Genomic DNA, 26,108 nt, shown 5'->3' on the forward strand with positions numbered 1-26,108 from the left:
GTGGGAGACCATAACAAACACTGCAGAGAGGTCTAGAAGGGTGAGGGCCGCGGTGTCTCCTCCATCCAGAGTCATACAGATGCCATCATGCTGTGGTTGCGTCTGAAACCAGACTGAGGGGTGTCGAGGAGTTGGAGGTCAGTAAGATGTTTGGCGAGGCACCTGTTGAAGATTTTCTCTAAGATCAAAGCCAGGAATGTCATGGCAGGCAGATCAATCTGTAGTTGGCTAGCATTAAAGGGTCGGTGGAGGGTTGAGAAATTTCAGCTCCATTTTGGTGATGAAGCATGTCACCCAAATTTCGAATGTGTAGGAAGCGTTTTTCGTTTATACTTTGGACAACATACTGACATCTCTAACAATCTTTTTGGTTGCTTCCTGTCGGCAGAACCCCTCTGGCAATTCAGTACTAGCCGTTATGTTCAGGTGTCTTCATCCTTTCCCATCAGCGCTGGGACGCTACTGACAACTCAGACCAACATTAACATCTACGGTTAGCCGACAATGATAGCCAAAAGTCACGCATGCTCGCAAAGCACGCTTCTGCGCCAGCTCCTGGAACCTGGAACATCGGAGTGAAACGGAGCAGCATCTTAGAGTAAATATTAACTCCAGTTATACATTTATCTAACATCTCAAGGTTTACTCAAGTTACCAAAAGAAATATCGAATGGAGGAAATTCAACATTTTTATTAGAAAAACATGCCTGAATTAACAAAAATAACAATTTAATCAATGCTTAACTTTATATACATAAAATGGAATGCATGTAAGCAGTGCAACGTCGGGGCCTTCTGTTCCAAGGTGCAACACAACAAAGAACTTTGGCTTTCAGTCAACATCGTCTCAAGGCTGCAGTGTGAGGTCATCAGGGAAGGTGGCTCGGAAATATTCTTCCAGGATTTTCTCAATATCCTGCTCCTGGTAATCTTTCACAAAGAAGCGTTTGTTGTCTTCTGCCCCGCGTATCATGGCTGACAAACCTGTATAGGATGAAAAGGAGCGAGGAGTGTGAAACAAGGCAGATCCTCGAAAGCATCTTCACATGTGCTCAGGACACTGCTGGCAGTGGCAGAATTTGGGATACTATGAGAAAAAGCATTTCACTATCTGACCCCATCACACAGTCTATGCGACATTAAGAACTATCTCCGCTTGCCACAAACAGGGCAGCCCCACAGAACAGAAACCCTCGCCGCAACAGCCACAACTCCACAAAATAGAAACAACTCTGCGGAACCAAAGCCCCAACAGACAACCACAGAGCTGCGACCCCAGAATCAAAATAGTCAGGACAGGAACCCTCAAAACAATCTGCGCAGAAGAGCAAACCCCCACCAACACAGAAAACAGCCAGGCACCCATTCCACCACAGTGGAGCGAAACCCCAACACTACAGCAAACCCCCCCAAATAAGAGCAAAACCCACTGATGGGGAAAACCACCACAAAAAAGCAAACCGCTGAAGAGAAGCAAATCTTCCACTCCAGAGTAATCCCATAGCACTACCCCACACTAAACCCCCCATAGACAACCACCAAAGATCAACAAAGTATATCATGTTTCTTCGGTACGAAAGAGCCGACATCACATGAAAACCTATTTTCAGGGAGGCTAGTCTCGGAGACAGGTCTAAAACAGACCTGGGCCATCAGAACAAGCTTGAGATGAAGTCTGCCACAGGTGTCTATCTGCCTGGGGCTATGGAACAAGGCTCCCAAGTCCATCTAACAGGCATTGCTGCTCAGGAACATGCAATGTCATACATTTAAGACACAGGCTCCCCGTCTGCAGTTAATGTAGCTACATCCTGCCCCCACTACAAAGAGGGTGCAGACTTTCAGGACTGTTTGTAGGCTCTCATGAATCAAGGATCTGAGCTTGTCACGGCTGCACCGACCTCACATTGTGATCCCAGTGCAGTGGACTGCGTGGTGCTGACCCACTGCACGGACCCTGCGGTGTGGACCGTGCCGCGTGGAAGGATTCCACTGGCTGGATAAGTCTGGAGTGCCACCCTTCTTGTGGGTTCCTGGCACGTTTATCACACTGCTAAAAACACCAGGTAACATTAAAGCCTTTCAGACCACCAAGCGAAGCAAATCAACAGGTGAACAACCACAACCTAATACCGCTCATCCCTGCCAACACACGTGCAGGGTGGTCTTGAGCAATCCAGTGTGGATCTCAGCACTCTTAAGTCAAATTAAGTCCCTGTTGCACAGCAAGGCACTTTTTGAAACCTGCACCAATACACATATCACCAGTGGTAAAGTCGCTACGGCAGGAATGGAGCCGCCCTCTAGCGAGTTCCTATGGTCACAATTTCACGAGGGAGCACCTTTTTTTTATTTTTTAAAAGTGCTTCTGAAGCTTTCACTATATGATAAATACTCCATATGTAAAGATTTTGATAAGACTTTGTTGTAACTTTTCCTGCCCCTTCTGTGTTGCTTTGAACCATTGTCTCATGTGTCTACATCCCCCGTCACCCCCTCCTCTTGGCCGCTCATCTCCCATATGTCTGAGCCCACTCTCCGCACCGTCCGTCCCTCCCTCACATTTCTATGTCTTTCCTACCACGTTCTCTCCTCCTCTCTTCTCTCTCACATTCCCCCCTCTTCTCTGAACTGTCCCCACTCTCCTCCGCATTGTCTGCATTGCCCAGAGCCCAATATCTATAGGTTGCTTCGAATAAGAGCCCGTAGTGACAGTAGGGACCACTTACATCGACCAGAGGAGGGCCGGAAAAGGCACAAGATCTTCTTCTTCATGGCCACAGAGCGCCCCAGCTCGTATCCAACACCCAGAGAGGGTTGCGTCACCTCTGCGATGACCACTGCAAAAAACGTAAAGACAGTGAAAGGGAGGTATACTCCTGTCTGGACACCCCCTCGCCCCCCAGCCCTTCAAGATGTGTTTCTGCCTATGTCCTTGGCACTTTAGAGCATGCATGCTTGAGACCTGCGCAGCACCAACCGGCTCTTGCTATCCTGATGCTCGTTACCAGTGGGTGCCAATATCTGGCTTCTCTCGGTGCACTCCGTTCATCTCTCACGGATGTCACTCCCTAAAACCAACTCTCTTTAAATACCTGAAGTGGACACCAGTGGTGACAGGTCTCTTGCTTGCCCACCACTTCTAGCCAGGAACCTCTAAAATTGTTTACAAATATGTCAGTGACACTTGCACAGTTCCTAACAGGTTTCTGCAGCCTGGGAGCCCTCCTGCCACGGTCTCAAGGTTTCCACCGCAGTCTGCTTGACATGTGTTATCCATATGGCTGGTGCCTTTCTCTCTCAAGTGGCTGTGATCTTCTGAGTGAGCTGTGTGTGCTTTGGTGCCTGTGGGCTGGGTTCTGGGGGTTTTACCAACTGCTAAAGCATCCACTGGCTCAGCAGACATGCTCAATGCTCAGCAGGCGGAGACGTGTGCCTGTGTTTTTCTATGGGAACATCTGCTTGTTACCTAGATACACAGAACTGCTGGGTCTGGAAGAGATGGGTAGCAGGTGTTCTATGGGATGTTAGTATGTGCCAGTACCATTCTGCGGCGCAGTGTTGCAAGCATGTTTGGGCTGGGTTGGGTGTATAACATATATTCTGTATAATGTGGCATGAACATGGCTCTCCATGTCAGGGTGTCCTGCAGAAGCATTTCAGGCAGAGGTGGTGTGGTTTATCATGTTGTGAGCTGCGTGTTGAGCTGTGTTTGTGTACGACAGTTTATTTCTGTAACTGGGACGGGTATTCTCTAGGTCTCAGCTGGTGGTAATACCGCTGCCAATTATTCGGAGTGGTTGCTGTGTGGATAAAAGGCCACTTTCCTTCAGTTAGTGCGGACCTGCTTATGGCTTCTTGAGAGTGGTCAGGGGAAAATACACAGAAGAACTGGCGTCTCCAGGAACACCCAAGGGTGTGACTCGTAGTTGACTCAGTAAGATTGAGTGGATCTGCTTGTTCATGTTATTGGAACTGGGACCGCTCAGAGAACAGGTCTCGTTTACTCGGCAGTGAGTGCACAAGATGTGCATGAAAAGGTGTCCTGCGAGTTGGAAGGTGGTCTCCTTCACGCGTGCACGTCTCGCTGCATGTCAGTGCAAGGTGGACGACTTTAAATGTTGTAGTTTTGAATGCAGACGTCAACTGTGAATAACAAAAAGCAATCGTTCCAAGGTGATGCAGGCTGCCTGGGCCATATTTTGGGGCTCTTGTACCCCGGTCTTACGGTTGTCTGACACTGGTGAACTAGGTGACAATGACTCTTTGTGGGCGCTACAGTTCGCTGGGAATAGAGAGTGAGAGGGATAAAGGCTGCTTTCCATTCAGGGATCTGGGAGGTTCACAAGCATTTTTTAATTCTGTTAGTACTCAGAAGCTCGCCAGGCTTATTAAAAAACAATAATAATACAAAGAAAAAAATATTTCAAAGTGATTAGAAAAGAATACTTAATGCTTATTTTCTACCTTACTGAGAATCACATTTAAAATAATTAAATTAACATTTTTAAAGAGAAAGAATGCTAAGTGTGTTTAAACATGGCCAATTTCGCGAAACAAACCAATGTTCTGCGAGTTAATGCTTCAGGGGCTTTTAACTGCAGAAATAAATTGTCTTACAAGCAGCCTTAAGCCAAGTTATTAACTCAGTTAATATCTTTCCAGGTAGTTTCAGAAATAGTTGCACTGCTAATAATTCATTCAGGAGGGTAGAGCGTCAAGAGGTGTGTCCAGGGGCAGGAGCCCTTTATATTTCCAACAGCGCTCCCGCCGTCGCGGGTAGCGCGTCAAGAGGTGTGTCCAGGGGCAGGAGCCCTTTATATTTCCAACAGCGCTCCCGCCGTCGCGGGTAGCGCGTCAAGAGGTGTGTCCAGGGGCAGGAGCCCTTTATATTTCCAACAGCGCTCCCGCCGTTGCGGGATGCGCGCGGGCGGCGCCTGGGCAAAGCCCGGGCCCGTCCTTGCCAGGAAGAGGCAGGGCAGGGCCACCCCCCTGACATTTACATAAAGACGCTCGATTTAGGCAGCTCATAAGCATATGGCTGCCTGAAGGTACTGTGCCAATAACTTTTCCTAAAAAAAAGTCTTTTTATAGAGGACCTTAGGACGGAAGTCTTCCTTTACCAGTGACGTGCTAATATCTGCTAGATCTCGAGTGGGGCTGGGCCGGGCCACTGCCTCTTTATTTTACCGTAAGAAGTTTGCTTGTATTTATGAGTGCAAAATCTTTACTTAACACTTGTCATAAGAGAAGTTAATATTTATTATCTAGGTTTACCCCCACTAGACTTACTTTTATTCTCTTCCATAAATACATATTGTGGACTGGTTCCATAGAGCCGAAGCATTATACAGGTGGCTCAAGACATGGGAAAACGTAAGGCATCAGAACCCCCAAGGGGGAAGGAGAAATCCATAAAAAAACTCAGGAATGCGGGCGAGAATTGCACTATAGCCGAAATTGATGATCTTATCGAGGAGGTAGAGTCACTACTATGTAGTAGGACCACTATCCGGGAGGGACCGGATAAAAAGATTACCTCTTACTACGTGAAGAAAGTTGAATCAGAGGATAAAGTGATAGAGATTATTAACCAGCAAGAGAGGGAGGTTTCTTCCGATATTAGGACTGGCAGCCCTAAGGATGCCATAACTCCCATGCACTATAGATAGTACTAGGAAGAAGGGCCATATGCAGGAGTGTGAAGTTGTGTGTTCCAATAAATATGCAGTCTTGGCAGAACTCGATAGTAATAAAGCACAGAATGCACAAGAGGGGGAATTGGTGGATGAGCTATATCCTACTATTCCAATTGTACAGTTAGCTAGAGAGAGGACCTCTCCACTCAATCTAGAACCAGTGAATCCTCTTAAACACAAAACAAGAACTATAGCAGACCTCTATGGCCTACTCTCTGGATTAATCCAGGAAGTTAAGGACTTGAAACTTGAAGTAAGAACCTTATCAGATATTGTGGAAAAGGAGGGAGGTAGGGGTACTCATAGAGCTCAGTGCGAAAAGGAGACCCCCCTTATATCATTTCATCCACAAGGTAGATTCACACGTCTTCAAAATTTGAATACTAACCCCAACCCTTCCCCAGCTATAGCTAAAATTTTACAGCAACCACAGGGATATATGAGAGGGGCAAACGGGGAAAATACTGGTTCACGCAACTACCCTAGAAGTAATACTAGTGTTCTATGCCAAGAAACAGGGAATCCTCGAAGAGAACCCTGTTTGGTAAAAGGGCCCCAAAAAGGAAATGTGGAACCTATTCAGAACCACTATCCCCAAGTATTTAATGATCGGAACCATTACACTACATGGAATCGACACTTTGAGACGGATAGGTTTCCCATTAGGACCAATGTCGTTTATCTGTTAAATGTTCCAAAATTGGCCTTAAATAGCAGAGAAGACAAGGATTCCTTAAAGAATAAGCTTACACACTGGATTAGGGCCAAAAGACACTGTCTATCCATAATTCGTTCAGATATTAAGGGGGCAGAAAGAATCCCAGGAGAGATGGGGCAACATGATGTTATTGCACTAACATTTAAGGATGGAAGATTAATCAGAGGCCTGATTGACATGGAACAGAGAACCCCTGCCCCCATAATCAATGCCATGAGGTTTAGTCCGGATCCATTCATTACCAAACCCCTAGTCCAGAGGCCTAAGTATAATGATAATGAGGGATTGCAAAAGAGAAATGGTGATTCCAACCTTGAAAGAGTAGATTGACTAATCCAGATAGATCAGGCACAAGTGGGACCAAATGGGGACCCAACAGTAGGTGAGCCCCATGAAGGGAATGACCTTCATGCTACAGGGGCAGGGAGTGTTGTGGAGTCTTTGCCCCGTAGGAAAGATTTGACAGCATACTTGAGCCCTACTTCTAACGTTACGACCCTAAACGGAAGGGGCCCTATCACTATGATCTCCTGGAATGTAGCAGGCTTAAAAAATAAGCTTATAGACCGCGAATGGCAGGACTATATTGATCAATACCATGTCTGTCTCTTTCAAGAGACTTGGCTTAAAGATCCGCCGTATAAACTAGGATATAAAACCTACTTTATTAGTGCAACTTCAGCTGCCAGAGGGAGACCGTCTGGGGGGTTGGTTGTATGGGTGGAAATTTCAATAAATGTCGAGATATGTATGCAAGCCACAGAGTCAGAGGACATGTTATGGTTGGTAATGCGGAAAAAAAAATATATATATTCCACTTGTTCAATGTATATATAAGACCTAGAAGGACAAATTTGGAGTCTCCTGAAATAACTCTACTAGACGACCTGCTTAAAAAGATCCCAGTAGGAGAGACAATTATGATAGGGGGTGACCTTAATTGTAATTATGAACCTACAACTGGATTTGAACATTTAGCAGAAGAAGAAGATCGAATGAGAGCAATTCCTTATTTAACAATAGAAAAAACTGTCCCGGGCACAGTGGCCGTATTGCAACTTATGGGCCTTACATTAAAGCATGGACTGAGGGCATGTAATGGCAGAGTGGGTGAAGGAGGCCTTAATTTGGATACCTTCCAGAGAGGCAACTCAACCTCGAAAATAGACTACATTTTGCATAGTATAAGTACATGGGGAAGATTAGTGTCCTTTAAAATAGATAAAAGAAGGGAAAGCGACCACTTCCCGCTATTAATTGAACTCAGGGCCCACCTCCTTGAGTTGGATTTGGAATATATAGAACACGATAAGGTGGAGTTACAACCCATCCAAAGTAACAATAGAAGGGTTGTAAAATGGCCAGTAATACTAGGCAATCTGGATACTATGGCATATATTTAGAACACATTTTCTGATCTCCTGGAGCCTTATGCAGAAAATAAACCTATTGATATCCCTATTACGGCCATCCACCAATCAATGAGTATTGCACTAAGACCCCTCCTGACCAAACAGCCACAGAACAAGCACAAAAAGGAGAAAGTGCAAACCACCCCAAGCAGTCCATGGTACACTATCAAATGTAGGGAGAGGAAAAGAGTGCTGATTGAGGCTCTAAAGCAAAAAAATCAATTAGCCATACAACAGGAAAGGGCCAGTTACAAGAAAACACTGGCAACTGCCCAAAGCAACTGGGAGGATCAAAAATGGCAAGACCTGCTGGAAGCAGCAAAAAGCAATGACGCCAGGATTTTCTGGAAAATAGTTATCCATGGCAGCAAAGAGGGGTTATTTACTACAGATCATCATATAGATCCCAAAACATGGGTTAACTATTTTACACTCCTTTATTCTGATCCCCCCAGCTCCGATCTCTATCCTCCAAGACATAAAACCCTAGCTACTTGGGGCATCTTACCTGAGCTACAATTTAGTCTGGAGGAGACGGTGAATGCCATCGAAGCAATCAAGCCAGGAAAAGCCCCCGGTTTGGACAAGATTCCGGGGGATATGTTCAAACATAGTATAGAAATTTGGGCACCTTACCTAAATCTTTTAAGTAACGCTATAGCAAGGGGAGGTCTAGTGCCCGAGACATGGAAAGGGGCAGAAATAATCCCAGTCTTCAAAAAAGGATCCAGGGAAGACCCAGGGAACTATAGACCAATTAGCCTCATAGATGTCATGCAAAAAATTTATGCTAGACAGCTGCTGAATAGAATTAGTAGCTGGATAGATGGAAACAGCATATTGACTATATACCAGGCAGGCTTTAGACAGCAGACGAGTACAGTCGATCAGGCCTTTAGGCTATTGACAATAATGTGGAAATATACTAGACTAAGGAAAGGCCACCTCTATATCGCGTTTGTGGATCTGCGCGCAGCCTTTGATTTGGTGCCAAGAGACTCCTTATGGGCAGCACTAGGAAAACAGGGCATGCCAGGGAACCTCCTGGGCCAGCTAGAGAGGTTACATGAAAATACATTTGCAAAGGTTCGTTGGGGGCCAAAGGGAGAGCTGACAGACCCAATACCTATCAAGAGGGGGGTGAGACAGGGTTGTGTGCTTGCCCCAACCCTTTTCTCATTATATATTAATGATCTGGTTCATTATTTGAAACAAAGCAACCATGACTCACCAAGATTGAACGATGATCCAGTCCCGCCCTCCTTTTTGCAGATGATACCATCTTATTATCTCAAACTCCCATGGGCTTGCAAACTCTATTAGATAAATTCAGTGAGTATTTCAGCTTGAAGGGATTAGAAATAAATACAAACAAGACTAAATACCTGACTGTTAACCCCCATAAAGCACTCAAGAGAAACATTCGGATTAGAGGGCAGGCATTGGAACGAGTACAAAATTTCAACTATCTAGGGATACTGCTTGATGCCAAATTGTCATGGGCACCGCACGTCAATAAAGCTGCTATCTGCTTAACTCATTGTTCCATGGCGATTAGCAAAAATTACAAATGTTCAAGGTCTAGTATTGTTTCACCAGTATTTGAGATCTATAGGTGCAAAGCACAGGCTGCTGCTTTATATGGTGCCGAACTCTGGGGATTTATAAATGTAACCCCATTGGTTACCCAGGAAAATAATTTTATGAGGGGGGTACTGGGTCTCCCTCCATCTTCTCCACTGATACCTCTAACCTATGATATTAACATGAAACAAATTGGTAAATTGGCAGCCTTGAGGCCCTTGCTTTACTGGTGTAGACTTTGGACAACCCCTGAATTAATCCAATATAGGCAAGCACTAATTGAGATTATGAACCTGGACAAGGCCATCTCCCTCCCGTGGCTCCACTATATAAGGCAATGCTTTTACAATCTAGGGCTGAAATTTTATTGGGAAGAACCGCATACATTAACAAAACAATCGAAGATCCGACTAAAACAAGTATTTTGGGACTTTACCCTAAATAGCCCTCTCTACAGCAAGGATCTAGGTAGACTTACCTTAAGTTTCCTGGATATTAAACCATTACCGTATGCTGAGGAATGGATAGACACTATCCAACCTAAACCAGCAAAAGTTTTATTTATGAAGCTTCGATATGGGACTCTCCAGGTTAAGGCTTTTACTTCTAAATGGGGCCCCTTGAATGGGAGAAGACATGAGGTGACATGTGGGCTGTGTAATATGGAGACTCCTGAAACGACGGATCATGTTCTTTTAAACTGCAAAGCTTATGATAAACCAAGGAGGAAATGGATTCGACCTATTTGCAGGAACATTGGAATCAGGAATTATAATGAAGCAGCAAGATTATTGAGATCTAGTACGATACCATATGTTGTTTTTGGTTTAAGCCGGTTTCTACTATAGCCTTAGAACCCGCCGTAGCGGGCTCTACCGGCTATTAAAGGCCCGCTCCCCGCGTTAAATGCCCGAGCCGAAGGGAGAGGGACTTTAATAGCCGTTAGAGCCCGCTACGGCGGGTTCTAAGGCTATTAGAACATTCTGCCACACAGGGCAGAATGTTCTATTAAAAAAAAAAAAATGTTCACGGAGCCCGAGGGGATTTACAAAGCGAACATTGGAATGTTGGCGCTGCGGGCTTTTACCGGCCTGTAAAAGCCCGCAGCAGTCCATTGTCTTCAATGGACATGCCAACATTCGAATGTTCTAATAGCAATTTCATTTATCAGAGCCAAGGCGGGCCTGAGGCTCTAGGCGCTTTAACTCAGGCAAAACTCCCATAGTTAATCCATGGTCCCCAATTTGATAAATGGGAGCCGCCTTTTGTAATCCAATGGTCTCTGGCTATACATCTAGCCAAGGATATATCTAGCCCAGGGGATATTGATAATGCTTGGGAAGAACTTGAATTATAATAGCATCTTGCCCCTTAGCATATGGTCTGTAGTCATTGGGAGGTTTTTTAAGCTACCTAGAATTCCCATTTGACACTTATGAAACTAGCTTATAGATCCAGTTATTTATGTATTTTTATTTTAAATAGTCGTCCCCTAGCTAAGCAAAATAAGTACCTGATGGCACGGGAGGCAAATTTTAAGGGTTTTATAAAAATGCAATACTGTAATTGATTCTTATTTATTGCCTTTAAGACCAACATTGGCCATTATCCAGACAGTCTGTTTTTAGTAGTTAAGTGAATATTAATTGTTGTGGAATAACGTGCTTTTTTTATTACTTGATTGTATCCCTTTTTAAGGTTTCTAGCCGTATATAGGCATGTATGAAAGAAAGAAATTGTTGGGCATTAGGGATTGTCACTCAGTTCTTAAAATTAGCTAAATAAGTCCACATGTGATGGTGGTATGCCCATTTCCAAGATATCAGAGGCAATTTGGTATGATAGAGGCAAATGTCTTTCCAAAAAAGCATGAATTTTATTTTTACAATGGTCACTATTTGTGCTTATTATAGTTCTAGAGACCAAGTGAACTTTTATTGCCAGTACATAGTTATTGCCACTAATAATGAGATAACAATCCCAATTGTTTTTTGTACAAAGATTGGTATCTATAGTTATTTTATAATAGTTTTAGAGTGATTTGTACGGTGTTGTGTATTTTTATAGTGTTTTAATTGATCAATTGCTTATTTTTATAATATTCATATTCACAACTTGCCGATCTGTATTGTATGTCCTTGGGGGAGTCCTGGATTTGATTTTTTAATATCATGATGGGTTTGAGTTTATCGATCTTCTCAAACTGTTTTCGTTTCCTTCTAGAAATGTATGAATTTTGTCAGTATGCTTTTATGGTATTGTTTTGCCGAAATAAAGCTGAAATTGAATTGAATTGATTAGAAAAGAATACTTAATGCTTATTTTCTACCTTACTGAGAATCACATTTAAAATAATTAAATTAACATTTTTAAAGAGAAAGAATGCTAAGTGTGTTTAAACATGGCCAATTTCGCGAAACAAACCAATGTTCTGCGAGTTAATGCTTCAGGGGCTTTTAACTGCAGAAATAAATTGTCTTACAAGCAGCCTTAAGCCAAGTTATTAACTCAGTTAATATCTTTCCAGGTAGTTTCAGAAATAGTTGCACTGCTAATAATTCATTCAGCCTGAGCTGAGAAAGTGCCTCCAGGTTATTTCTTAAGCTGTCTTGTCCCATTAAACTCTCTCTGCCTGTGATGCCCAACATGGCTTACTGCTGAGGGGTGGGGCCCACAGGCACGTACAGCTTCCAGAGACATACTGCCGACCTCAGGGAAAAGCTGGAGACCCAGATTAAAGTCTGAACCAGTGAGAAAAGTTCCAGCGGTAAGTCTGCACAGTGGAAAGTGCTGGAGCCGTGATTGTAAACGTGGTCACAGTAGAAACTTAGGGCCAGATTTAGATCTCAGCAGATGGAATGCTCTGTCACAAATGTGACGGATATCCCGTCCACCTTATTACGATCTCCATAGGATATAATAGGATGATAATACAGAGGATGGGATGTCCGTCACATTTGTGATCTAAATTTGAGATCTAAATTAGGCCCTTAATGTTCCCACCTCACAGTGGCCTGTAACAACATAATATCTACTTCCACCAGTCAACAAAGTGCATTTCCCCATCTCGTCCAGTGGGGGCGACTGGGGTACACCCTTCAAGGCAACAAGAGGCTGTAATGCCAAAAAAACAGGCTAATGCAACCACTTTCAAACCCCCCACAATTAGAGGAACAAGCCACAGACATTAAAGCAGCCTCACCATCGGCCTGCTCCAGCCACTTCAGATCTCGGTCGTGGACGCCCTTATCGCCATCTTGGACAGCATCCTCACCTGCAGGAAAACAGGGAAAATTAATGGTTACAAAAGGCCAATGGGGAACCTCAAAGCCTATGAAGGACAGGATGTAAAGAGTATGGGTGACCCCCAAAAAACTCCATTCTCAAACTCCCAGAAACAACATTGTCTGCCACAAACAAAACTCATCAAGCTATTCCCTAATGCCCTCACAGGGTGTGGAAATAATGAATAGATCAGAGATTCTCTGATTCGGAAGAGAGCTTTGTGGCTTGAAGATGGCTGCAAGAGTTCTGCAACAACCTGACCAGTGGATTCCTCTAGAACAGTGGTCTTCAAACTTTTTGGTGACAACCCCCCCCCTTCCAGTGGGGAAAGAATGAATCCCCCCCCCAATTTTTTTTTCACAATTATCCTATTAATTTGCCAATGTTTAAATATGTCTAAACTTATTTAAACATTGCAGTTAAGTGCTGTTACTGTTTAAAAAATGCAATCAAATATATGATACTAAACATACTATTCTGGTCAGGCAGGCCTTACTAATGTGCTAAAAGTATTCACAGTGTGAATATTAGAAGTTGGAGTGGGGGTTTTGAAGTATATCTGGAGTCCCCCCCTTTTCAACGCACACTCCCAGCTTGGGTACAAAAGACAAGACATGTTAGTGAGGCCCCATTACAGAGAGGTTTAATTCTGTTTATTATTTTTTTAGCTTAAACCGAAGCCCTGTTATCATCATAATGCTTCTTTTGACCAGAGCCTGGCACCCCCCTCCCCCGAGGGGTCACTTGAGGTCCCCCTAGGTGGGCCCGCCCCCCAGTGTGAAAACCCATGCTGTAGAACATCGAGTCACAGGAGCCTGTGTGGTATCACCTTTCGGACTACTGGAAGGTTGACGCTTGGCACTAGGGTCACTCTAGAGGCAGAGGTGAGAAAACGGCAACCAGCAAAGGCTCGGGATCCAACAGCTTTGATCAGACACCAGTCTGCTTCTGTGGTGCACTCTGGTCCTGTGGTAAAACCCAGTGAGAGCTTGTACTGTTTCTTTTATCTCCATGCATCACTCTCCCCTTCCAAGGAGTCTTGGTTCATCCAAAGGGGGCAGCAAGGACCAATCAGGAGGCCGATTCTTGGGCTCTAGACAACCAACAATCATACAGACAGTGCTCACTGCTGAGCAGCTGATCTGAGATCAGGCTTGCTCCACTCTTCTACCCTTCAGAAAGGAAGACAGGGCCTAACTTTTCAAGGAATAGTATCAAATTCATCACAGATAAGAAAGCCCTTGTGTGTCAATTGGGTAGAGATTTCTATGCTCTCCTACAGCTTGTATGTTACTTTGTGAGGGGCTTTGTAGATTCTAACCTAGGTCTGTGCTTTAAACATACCAATAAATGAGTGTACACATAAGCATGAACATCAATACATCAGCCATGCACATCTCTCCAACACACTGTACTCTCTCAAGACGACCTACTCTAAGAAGACGTTTCTTTCTTCCATCATCAAATCACTCTAAGGAGAGGCCCTCACACCCTTCTCCGCACTGCCAACACCTCTGCATGGCAAGGAAATGTCTAAGATACTCCTAAGACAGGACAGATCCTTCTCTTGCAAATGAAACCATCCTGTGAACCAGCCAACCTCACCAACTTCCATCCTGTTAACCGCCTTCTATTCATAGGAAAGATCTACAAAGTCTACACCCAGCTACAGGAGCACATCAGCAAAAATCACGTTGAACAGATCAATCATATTTCAGACCACGCTGCACCACTGAGACAGCCACACTCGAGTAGTGAAATCCTTCTCCTTAACAACAGGGATGAAAACCCTTCCCTCTGGTCCTGGTTAACATCTCTGCAGCCTGTGACACAATCAGTAATCCAGCACTTATCAACATCCTGAAAACATTTGTGGGATTTTCAGGCACTGTCTTAAAATTGGGATATTCTAACTCCATCAGCACCTTGTTGTGCAATTTAGCTTCCAGAGAATCACAGTCACTCCTTGTCTACTGAGTTACTTCCTGTTTCTTGTAGAGTACCCAGGGCTCCATCCTTTCCCCAACACCTTCAACCTCCACACCGAACCTCTCAGATCCATTCTTGCAGACAGCAGTGTTAAGACCCATCAATATGCAAGTGATACCCAACGCTGCCTAAATATAACCTCAACCAACGAGACCCAGTCCTGCCTTGAGCTCATCCAAACTCATAATGTCAACTAGCTTTCTGAAGTCAAACTCTACAAAGACTGAATTTCTCTTGTTTGCCAGAAACAACAAATAACCCAGATTAAAGCCTGGCTCTCCATCTTAAACCTAAGCTTCACTTCCCAGCTGACACACCATGTACATCTCTGGGACTCACTAGTGACACAGACATCTCATTCAAGCAACACGTTGCCAAGAAAACCAAGACAGCTTGGTTCCAACTCTCCCTCTTGAAGAAAGAGAAGCTGTTTCTCCCAGAAGGTAACTTCAGAACAACCATACAAGCCTTACTCTCCTACAGTCTGGACAGCGGCAGAGCCCTGCTCAGCTGTTTCCCCAGTATGACCAAAGGATAAAGGTATCCTTTATGCAGTGACATAGCTCAGGAAGAGTTCAAAGAAATTTAACCAAATCTCCCCCATGTTAAAATACCTACACAGACTCCTCTTTTCAGCTCCGACCATCTTCAAGACGAGCTGACCCTCTTATAAAGCCCTGAACAAGATCCCGGGCTTACTTGACCAAACCAAAAAAAAAAAAAAAAAAAAACTAGTCACGTCTGTGGCACAATGCCAGACCAGGTGTCTTGGTATCATAAGAATGGAAACAAAATATTTCAAGAAGATAAAACCCAGAAGGCAAGCCTTGTCTGTTCTTGCTTGTGGGATATGCAACAGCATCTTTACTGATATCAGATGAACATAATCTCTCCTACAATTCAGAAAAAAATCTGAAGACATAACTCTCTAAAGCGCACTTACCCTGACTGCAGACTACTCTTGACCTTCACCCAATGATAGCATCTTCTTGGAGGTTATGCTCCCTGTTCAGCGTTCCACAGCACTTGAGCTAGGTTTAGCTCTGCTGTTCTTGAGCGTTTTTTGTGCTCCACAGATACCAACATAAAAATACACTTTAGGAATTTTACAGAGCACATGCTTAGGAACAGCAGAGAAATTTACACACTGATAAGTCTTAGATTTGGCTTAAATAATGCTAGTTACACTCCCCTCTTCAGGAACGTAGTTCGTGTCTTTCACCATCACAATGTGCCATCTGTTTGAATAGTGATGTTTCCGCCCAGGATTGAATGGGCATGGATATTAAAGTTTTCTATTACCCAGTAGAAAAATAATTCTCCAGGAGACGTCCGGTTGAATTTGTGGTAACATCCCAATACTGCAACGGGCTGGAGAGGGATCCCCGCCTCCCACTAAAGTGCATAGCAAGAACTGCCTGCAAAGTGCAAGGCAGACTGGCTGCTTCAAACAGCCATTTTGTCAGTCAATGAGGACCGTGTGCCTGATATGTAATGTGGACCTCAAGAGTAGCGATTACCAGATTATGCACTTCCAAGTGTTTCTTTCAGCACATGGACAAAGGCCAGCTGGGCTACAGTACCGCGACTTCTATCCATATCACGGCATAGCGAGGGTCCGAGCGCAATTTATAATCTTTCAACATAAAGACAATTAAGGGGCTATATGGGGACTTGTAATCCTCGGGTGGTGACGTTTCCAATCAATGGTAGAGGTAATGGCCACATGGGAACTAACAGCCCGTGGACAAGAGCAGACAACCGAAGAGGCGTTTTTAAAGAAATGGGACTTAGAGGTGATAAAGCAGCACAGTGGGTGCATGCCACTGCTGAACTGTATACAGTTTGTATCCTATACAAATGTTCATAATATTGTAATTATCCTAGCAGTGCCAGTACCTGCATTCAGTACCTTGAATGCAGTAGACTATCGAAGAAAAAAAATACTTTTGACTGGATTCAGACCCTTAGGCTAGACAAAAATTCTAAATGAGGTGAATGCAAACTCAAAACAGTGAGATAAATGGAATGGGCATGGCAGAGGCAAAAACACAAAGCAGATTTGGGAATCAGGTTCTATCTACGAAGTAGCATCTCCTGAAATCTAGACACTTGGGTAGCAACATTGACAATGCATCTAGATCATTAAGTGGTTCTACTGAGTTTAGGAAGCACCACTCAAACTGTACGTACGGAGGGGAAGGGGCATGCACCATTTAATAACGGGATATCAAAATAGCATTCCACAGGGATTGTCTTCTCTTGAAACATGGAGGAAGAATGGACATTGCGGTAATTTCCTGCTGTGTTAAAAGCTCCATTTCTGAGGTACAGTATTTTTTATAGAAAGTTTTGAGTTTAGGTCCTATTCAAGATCCTTCTAAAAGACCTGACTTAAAACAATACCAGGAATATATGGTCTGCTGCCAGGTACACTTGGTGCCTCTGTGCCATGGCCAAATGTTTGTTAGAGATGGGTTTTAATCTGGGCACACTGTTGTATCCTGATAAAGTGCATCCCTGTGAGAGGTGTCTGACAGTACACGCTTCTTCAATGATATCATTAGGAAACAGAAGACTTTGTTAGAAAAGTGAGAAGTGTCCTATAGATGTATAAGGGGAAAAGTTATGCGCTCTCAGTCGTAACCATACCATTATTTTTGCTTTCCTCACGTAGCATGTCCCGTTCCAGCAATTCTTTACATTCTGATCTGTGAAGCAGAGGACACCAGGTGATGAAATCTGCCAGTTTAAGGAGCACCTCTAAACTTGGGATCAAAAGCCCTGCATTTTAAGAACTGCATGTCGGTAATTGTCAACTGGATGAGCTCCAATTGCTTAAAGTTGAATTTAGAAAAGACCAAGGTTCTCCTGTTTTTGTCTTGATGCCTCTTCACGGAACTCGGACTGGTGGTCACATTTCCTTGGACCACCACCTTGCCTACTGCAGTAGTTAAAGTTAGAAATATTGGTGTGGTTATGGACTCCACACTCATCTTCTCAAACCACATGCATCGGTTAACATCTTTATGCTTTTTACCGTGAAAATAATTTAAAAGATGCCTCCCTTTTTACCCCCCAAGCTGCAGAGGAGTGTGGCCACATCGCTAGTCCGAGCTAAACTTGAAAATTGCAACAACCTACATTGCAAACAGACTGTGGGGAATTCACAATGAGGCTGTACGTTTACTAAAAAACCTGAAGAAACATGATTGAGTGTGAAAGGCTGCAGAGGAACTTCATTGCTCTGATCAGCAGGAGTCGCCTTTGAAGCACTGTGTAGCGCCTCCAGGTTAGGAACAGGAGTGCTTGCTACATTTCTGCTCTGACCCTAGATCTTGCACTAGGAAGCTGGGGGTTGTTAGAGCATCCTGGGGCGGTAGAGCTTCTGCCACTGCGCCCCCCACCTCTGGCAGCGGCCCCTTCACCCCAGACCAGCCTCTTGCAAACTCCTTCCAACCTGCCTCAGCTGCAGCTCCAATAAATAAGCGTCCGCGCCTACTGCCCAGAGCGCGTCTCCGTTCTTCTCTCCCAGGCACACGAGGCAGCGCCTAGACGCCCTGGGCTTTTGGTCGCACTTTACAAATGAACAAACTTAAACTCAACCCAAGTCTGTGATGCCAGGCGCCACCATGCGCTCTTTTCATTAATGCATACGAGATCACCTTGAAATCCGCAAGCTCATGATATGCACGCTAAAAAACCTTCATTAGCAACCTTGAGATCTTTCAAGATGCCTTTATTCCAGCTGCCTCTGCTGCAGTAGAACCAGCGAGGAAAATGCATTATCCACTTTTTACAAAACTTTTTTAGTTTTTAAACGTATGTAGTGTTGTCCCATATATGCTCGGGATCTAGGCCGCATAAACACGCCCACAGCTGGGCGCGTGCACAGCCTCTTGGTGCATTGTGCCAGGAGAGGGGCGCGTGCCAGCTGCGAGTGCACGCGACGGCCCGTCTCCGGGGGCGCGAGGGCGGCTGGCAGCACGTGGCGAATCACGGAGTCCTTCCTCTGTGTTTACTGGCGCGAGGGTGTGTTCTTTCGTTTTTTTATTTTATTTGTTTGACCCGTCGGAGCTCCCTTACCTCGCTCGCGGATGCCCTCGGAGGCCACGTGCTCGGTCAGCACGCGCCCGTACTGCCGCAGCTTGTCGACGATGCGCGCGTAGAGCGCCCTGTCCTGGCGCCCGCCGCGGATGCTGCCGCAGAAGTAGACCTGCAGCGCTGACATGATGGATGTGTGGAGGAGCCGCCGTCTTGTTCAGTCAGAGAGGAGCCCGCGCGCCTCCATCACGTGACCCCTGAAGGAGCTGTCCTGTGCTGCTCCGAACACTAGACTGCGGTGCGACCTTTGTGACGTCGCGCTAGCGGCCATCTTAAGCGGCGGGTCACACCGACCCCTGTTAACTACAGCAAGCGCTAATAGCGTATCCCGATTCAACATGGCGGCGGCGCCGCGCACACCTGCCCCGTAGACAGATCAGGGCTTCTCCATGGGTCGCAAGTTCCTGCCTGCTCATAGGCGGGTCACGTGGTACGTCAGGTGCCACGCACGTGCCGGGGCGGGTCCCTGCTGCACGTACCACTAGTGGAGGGAGCTGCCAAGGATGGAGATTGCTCATGTGTGACAACATGCCACGGTCACACGTGACACTTCACATACAAAACACAAGCACTGACTCCCATGTAAATAAAAACATCACAAACTACCCTCAAGAAATGGAAACTATGCACAACCTTGAAACTGCTGTAAACGCCTCAAAAAGAACTTGATTACACAAGACAAGTGGATTTGCAACTCACTCCCAGGCCTCAAAACACGAACAGTATTACTGGCCCGAGTAACTTTTAATGACTTGCCTTTTTCAATCACAGGATAGCTCTTTGGGCCTGCGCGGGACACGTCACCAGTAGGTTCAAGAAAACAAGCACTGTCGCAGCACTTCAGTCGGTCAGCTCTCTTCTCTGGTGTCGCTGCTCTCAAGTAACCCAGGTTTCACAAGAACAGCAGCCGCGCCCTGCAGCTCCACGGCGCGACATCAGGCCAAGCGCAAATCAGACAAAGGTCACACATGTAAACCATACTTCGAGGACACGGTATCTGAAAGTGCTACGTAACTTACTGTGAAGTAATTACATGACTAATAACCGAGGTTTCACAAGCCGCTTGTAGCGTGTTCTTATTCTTATTTACAATGACAGAGCCGATGACATAAGGAGATCCCAAGGTCTATGACATTGTAGTCTCCTTGTGTCAGTTGAGCCTTGGTTTCTCTCCTGAACAGACCTGTTTCCTGGTACTGCTTTGCTTACAATAAAAGAACCACCAAACCACCTTGTGTTCCGGTCCTTCATTGCCACCCCCGCTACAATTTGGCGATGAGGTGGAACTTTAGCGGCTGGCTGTAGGAGGCTGGCCTGGCTTGTAGTGGGTACCAGAGGTACTTACACCTTGTGCCAGGTCCAGTTATCCCTTATTAGTGTAGACAACGTGTTTCTAGCAGCTTAGACTGATAGAAGGTAGCTATAGCTGGGCAGCTTAGGCTGAACTAGGAGACATGCAAAGCCCCTTATACCACTGGTGTCATATGCACAATATCATAAGAAAACACAATACACAGATATACTAAAAATAAAGGTACTTTATTTTTATGACAATATGCCAAAAGTATCTCAGTGAGTACCCTCAGTATGAGGATAAGAAATATACACAAGATATATGTACACAAACCCAAATTATGCAGATAATAGCAAGAAAAGTAATGCAAGCAGTGTAAAGTTACAATAGATTTCAATAGGAGCACATAGCTATAGGGGCAACACAAACCATATACTCCAAAAGTGGAATGCGAACTACAAATGGACCCCAAACCTATGTGAGCTTGTAGAGGGTCGCTGGGACTGTAAGAAAACAGTGAGGGTTAGAAAAATACCCCACCCCAAGACCCTGAAAGGTAGGTGTAAAGTGCACCTACTACCCCCAGAGAGTACAGAAGTCGTGATAGGGGGATTCTGCAGGAAGAACAAACACCAGCAATGCAACAACAGTGGATTTCCGGACCTGAGTACCTGTAAGACAAGGGGACCAAGTCCAAGAGTCGCGACAGTGTCGAGGGTGGGCAGGAGCCCAGGAAATGCCAGCTGAGGGTGCAAGGAAGCTGCCACCTGTTGGAAGAAGCTTGGTGTTCTGCAAGAACGAAGAGGACTAGGAACTTCCCCTTTGGAGGATGGATGTCCCACGTCGTGAAGAAGCTTGGAGAGGTGTTCCCACGCAGAAAGACCGCAAACAAGCCTTGCTAGCTGCAAGGGTCGCGGTTAGGGTTTTTGGATGCTGCTGTGGCCCAGGAGGGACCAGGATGTCGCCACTTGGATGAGGAGACAGAGGGGGGCGCCCAGCAAGTCAGGGAGCCCTCACAGAAGCAGGCAGCACCCGTAGAAGTACCTGAACAGGCACTTAGAAGAAAAGTGAACCAGAGTCTACCCGAAGTCACAAAAGGGAGTCCCACGATGCCGGAGGACAACTCAGAAGGTTGTGCACTGCAGGTTAGAGTGTCGGGGACCCAGGCTTGGCTGTGCACAAAGGAAATCCTGAAAGAGTGCACAGGAGCCGGAGCAGCTGCAAATCACGCGGTATCCAGCAATGCAGTCTAGTGTGGGGAGGCAAGGACTTACCTCCACCAAACTTGGACTGAAGAGTCACTAGACTGTGGGAGTCACTTGGACAGAGTTGCTGAGTTCCAGGGACCACGCTCTTCGTGCTGAGAGGGGACCCAGAGGACCGGTGATGCAGTCTTTTGTTGCTTGCGGTTGCAGGGGGAAGATTCCATTGACCCACGGGAGATTTCTTCAGAGTTCCTGGTGCAGAGAGGAGGCAGGCTACCCCCAGAGCATGCACCACCTGGAAACAGTCGAGAAAGCCGGCAGGATGAAGCGATACAAGCTTGCTAGTAGTCGTCTTGCTACTTTGTTGTGGTTTTCCAGGTGTCCTTAGCAGTCAGCGGTTGATCTTTTGGCAGAAGGTGAAGAGGGAGATGCAGAGGAAGTCTGGTGAGCTCTTGCATTCGTTATATGGTGAGATCCCCAAAGCAGAGACCCTAAATAGCCAGAAAAGGAGGTTTGGCTACCTATGAAGGAGGTTTGGCTACCAAGAGAGGTAAGAGCCTATTAGAAGGAGCCTCTGACGTCACCTGCTGGCACTGGCCACTCAGTGCAGTCCAGTCTGCCACAAACACCTCTGTTTCCAAGATGGCAGAGGTCTGGGACACACTGGAGGAGCTCTGGGCACCTCCCCTGGGAGGTGCAGGTCAAGGGAGTGGTCACTCCCCTTTCCTTTGTCCAGTTTCGCGCCAGAGCAGGGCTGGGGGATCCCTGAACCGGTGTAGACTGGCTTATGCAGAGATGGGCACCATCTGTGCCCATCAAAGCATTTCCAGAGGCTGGGGGAGGCTACTCCTCCCCAGCCTTCACACCTATTTCCAAAGGGAGAGGGTGTTACACCCTCTCTCAGAGGAAGTCCTTTGTTCTGCCTTCCTGGGCCAGGGCTGCCTGGACCCCAGGAGGGCAGAAACTTGTCTGAGGGGTTGGCGGCAGCAGCAGCTGCAGTGGAGACCCCGGAAAGGCAGTTTGGCAGTACCCGGGTTCTGTGCTAGAGACCCAGGGGATCATGTTACATGGCCATGTTCGGAGTTACCATTGTGACGCTGTTCATAGGTAGTGACCTATGTACAGTGCACACGTGTAATGGTGTCCCCGCACTCACAAAGTCCGGGGAATTTGCCCTGAATGATGTGGGGACACCTTGGCTAGTGTCAGGGTGCCCTCACACTAAGTAACTTTGCACCCAACCTTCACCAGGTGAAGGTTAGACATATAGGTGACTTATAAGTTACTTAAGTGCAGTGGTAAATGTGTAAAAATTGTCAGAGCTCCCTGTGGGCGGCAAAATAAATGCTGCAGCCCATAGGGATCTCCTGGAACCCCAATACCCTGGGTACCTCAGTACCATATACTAGGGAATTATATGGGTGTACCAGTATGCCAATGTGAATTGGTAAATTTAGTCACTAGCCTGTTGGTGACAAATTTGGAAAGCAGAGAGAGCATAACCACTGAGGTTCTGGTTAGCAGAGCCTCAGTGAGACAGTTAGGCATCACACAGGGAACACATACAGGGCACATACTTATGAGCACTGGGGCCCTGCCTGGCAGGGTCCAAGTGACACATAGACTAAAACAACATATATACAGTGAAATATGGGGGGTAACATGCCAGGCAAGATGGTACTTTCCTACACTGGCCTGCAATCCTCTACCGATAGTGTAATTCACCTTCTCAGCCGCATTTCTGGCTGAGATTCGGCAAGACGTCTGTGCAGGTGATTTTTTTTTTTTTTATTTTTATTCATCTATCTTCGGTTTCTTCGTTTCATTTCCATTTCCTCCTGGACTGCGGCACAGTAGGCGCGAGCGCAAGCGAGGACTGGATGCTTCCGCGCGCGTTCCCGGCTCGAGCGGAAACCTTCACATTCACACGCATTTCCAGGGAAACGGAGACGCCAACTCGAGCGGAAATCCTCACGTCCTCACGCGTCTCCAAGGGAACGGAGACGCGGCGTCCAGGACTCTGCATTGCCGTCTACAGTGACGCTCAGGTTGCTGCCGCGTGTCTCTAAGGAAACAGAGACACGACACCCTGCTCGCTGTGATTTTTAGGAAGTGAACTATCTCTCACGCGCGCATCTCCTAGGGAACAGAGACGCAGTATACGTGAGGCATCGGAGCGTGTTTCTAAATAAATCAAAAAAAAAAAAAGAAGGAAAAGGAAAAAGAGACACAGTAGTGGAACAGTTATTTACCATATTAACCTATATATATATGAAAGCATATAAATCAGGAGTATAATTTAAATAACCCTTCGCCGTTACAATAAACAAATTGGTTATAATAGGAAACAGGTCCGGGGGGAGAGTGTTGAATATTGTCTGCAAGTTAATTCAAACTGTACACTCAGGCAAGGTGTAATATGGCACAACCAAATATTACTATTGTTCCTCCGCAAGCATTTTGGACTATTGGTAGCACACCACCTATTAAGTGGGTGGAATGGAAAGATTACTTCTTAAATTATTTAGGTGCCATCGATGTGGAGAACAAAATGGTTGCTGAACAGAAAAAAAAGGATCTTGCTACATTCATTGGGACCTATGGGTTTAAAGACATACAATAAAATGTCGAAGGGTCCTATAAGTGGCGATATATGCACCTTTAATGCTGCAATGCAGGACTTGGATAAATATTTTGTGCCTAAGGTTTGCGTTGGGATTGTCCGATACAAATTTTTCCATAGGAAACAGGAAAAAGAACCGGTAGATGACTATGTTGCAGACTTAAAGAAGTTGGCCCTTGACTGTAAATTCGGTGCGATTCATGATGAGCTTATTAGGGATCAAGGTGTCATGCATAGTAACAATCAATCTATCCAAGAAAGGTTGTGGATAAATGGCGATTCTCCACTGGATGAAATCTTGGCTATAGTAAGGAAGGCAGAGATTTCTGAAAGGAGCATTTCAGAATTAAGATCTACAGAGAAAAGTGGGGATGGTATTTACAAAGTGGCAGAACGGTGAAGGAGCAGAAAGGTTCACAAAGTGGTGAGAGTGAAAGAAGATGCTACAGGTGTGACAGTAAGGAGCATCTGGCATACGCCAAGTCATGTCCAGCTTTAAAGCTAAGGTGCAGCAAATGCGGTGTTGTAGGCCATTTTGCAAAAGTATGCAGAAACAAAAAGAAGGTAGTCAAATGTATTTATGAAAGTGACAATTTTGTGGGAGGTGATGATGAAGAAAAAACAGTTGAGCCCAGAGGAATTGCAGAAGATGGAAACCTAATTCTTAATGTAACTGAGACGAATACCAAAGGGAAACCTGTATGTGACATGGAAAATGGGGGGATTCCTATTAAAATGTATGCAGACTCTGGCTCACCGTTTACAATAGTGAATGAGGATGTATGGAACAAAACATTTGTAGAGAAAATAGGCACGCAACTAATACAACCGGCCATTCAACCAGAAAGCTACACTGGGGAAATTTTTTATTTATTAGGGTTCAGGTGGCTTTTGTTTACCTTCAAAAACAGGAATGGCAGGGGAAAGTTATATGTGTCTAAAAAAGGACCATCAGTTCTAGGCTGGATGGATCAAGGACATCTACAAATGATTTTGGATCCAAATGGCAAAGAAAAAGTGTTGATGGTGGGTGATAAACATTCATTGGCCTCAGAAATGGAAGGAAGGTTTCCTAAAGTTTTTCATAAACAACTGGGGAAATTAATAGGTTTCGAGCACAAAATTGTATTAAAGAGAGAGGCTATACCCAAAATTCATAAAGTTAGATCAGTGCCGATGATGATCAGAGAGGAAGTCTCGAAGGAATTGGAAAAATGTATGCTAATGGATGTAATTGAACCGAAAGAAAGTTCGGAGTAGATTTCACCTGTAGTAATTGCTCGGCGCAGCAATGGAAAAATTTGCTTATGTGTGGACTTAAGATACTTGAATGATAATATTGTTATCAATCGTTTTCCTCTACCGAAGATGGTCTCTAGCCTCAAGGGAGCCTGTTGGTTCTCCACTATTGACCTGTCATCCGCCTATCATCAGGTTCCCTTTTCAATGGAATCGAAAAAACGTACAGCCTTTATCACACCTTTTGGGTCTTTTCAATACAAGAGGATGCCTTTTGGACTAGCGTCAGCTACAGCAGTTTTTCAACGCTTAATGCACAAATTGTTTGGGAAATCCAGGGGCGTGATGTGTTTCCAGCATGATATTTTAATATTTGGAAAGGATAGGAGTGTGCATGATGAGAGGTTGCAACATGTGTTGGAGGTATTGGGGAACAAAGGTTTAACTGTAGAACTGAGCAAGTGCAAATTTGAAGAGAGAAGTGTGGAGTATTTGGGGCATGAAATCAGTGGTGAAGGTGTAAAACAAAGGCGTCATTAGTAAACGCTATTATAAATGTGACATCTCCTATGACTAAGGAGGAGGTAAGATAATTTTTGGGTATGGCGGAATTCTGTGCCAAATTTATTCCAAATTTTGCAAGTAAAGTTTATAACTTAGGTTATTACTTAAAAAGAATTCACAATTTGCATGGAATGAAGTGTGTGAACAAGAGTTTGAAAACATAAAAAGGGATTTAAGTAAAGTAGCAAATTTAGAAAGTTTTGACCGCAAATTGGATACCTTTGTGACCACGGATGCAAGCAATAAGGGACTGGGTGCTGTTTTATCTCAGAGGGATGGAGACTGGAAGGAAAGAATCATATTATTTGCTTCCAGATCATTATCCCCATCTGAGGAAAGGTACTCAGTCATTAAAAAGGAAGCCTTAGCTTGCACCTGGGCACTGGAGCATT

The 26,108-nt window shown here is 45.2% G+C and overlaps 1 protein-coding gene across 1 annotated transcript; it reads right to left on the reverse strand.

The window, feature by feature from the left end:
* Positions 1–671: 671 nt before the first annotated feature.
* Positions 672–18,997, reverse strand: DNPH1 (2'-deoxynucleoside 5'-phosphate N-hydrolase 1). Its single transcript, XM_069236394.1, has 4 exons — positions 18,774–18,997; positions 12,616–12,687; positions 2,730–2,840; positions 672–984 (listed from the first exon to the last, which is right to left on the reverse strand). The coding sequence occupies exons 1-4, from the start codon at positions 18,916–18,918 to the stop codon at positions 848–850; spliced, it is 465 nt and encodes a 154-aa protein (XP_069092495.1). The 5' UTR covers positions 18,919–18,997; the 3' UTR covers positions 672–847.
* Positions 18,998–26,108: the final 7,111 nt, after the last annotated feature.

Source organism: Pleurodeles waltl, chromosome 5, assembly GCF_031143425.1.
Source record: "Pleurodeles waltl isolate 20211129_DDA chromosome 5, aPleWal1.hap1.20221129, whole genome shotgun sequence".
In the NCBI taxonomy this organism is placed as follows: domain Eukaryota; kingdom Metazoa; phylum Chordata; class Amphibia; order Caudata; family Salamandridae; genus Pleurodeles; species Pleurodeles waltl.

Bases quoted from the DNA above. Each gene is read 5' to 3' on its own strand.
- DNPH1 (XM_069236394.1), bottom strand. From the start codon at position 18,918: ATGTCAGCGCTGCAGGTCTACTTCTGCGGCAGCATCCGCGGCGGGCGC. The intron at 12,688-18,773 runs GTAAGGGAGCTC...GTTTTCCTGCAG, and splicing joins CGAGGGCATCCGCGAGCGAG to GTGAGGATGCTGTCCAAGAT. The intron at 2,841-12,615 runs GTGAGGCTGCTT...CGTTTTTTGCAG, and splicing joins GTGGCTGGAGCAGGCCGATG to TGGTCATCGCAGAGGTGACG.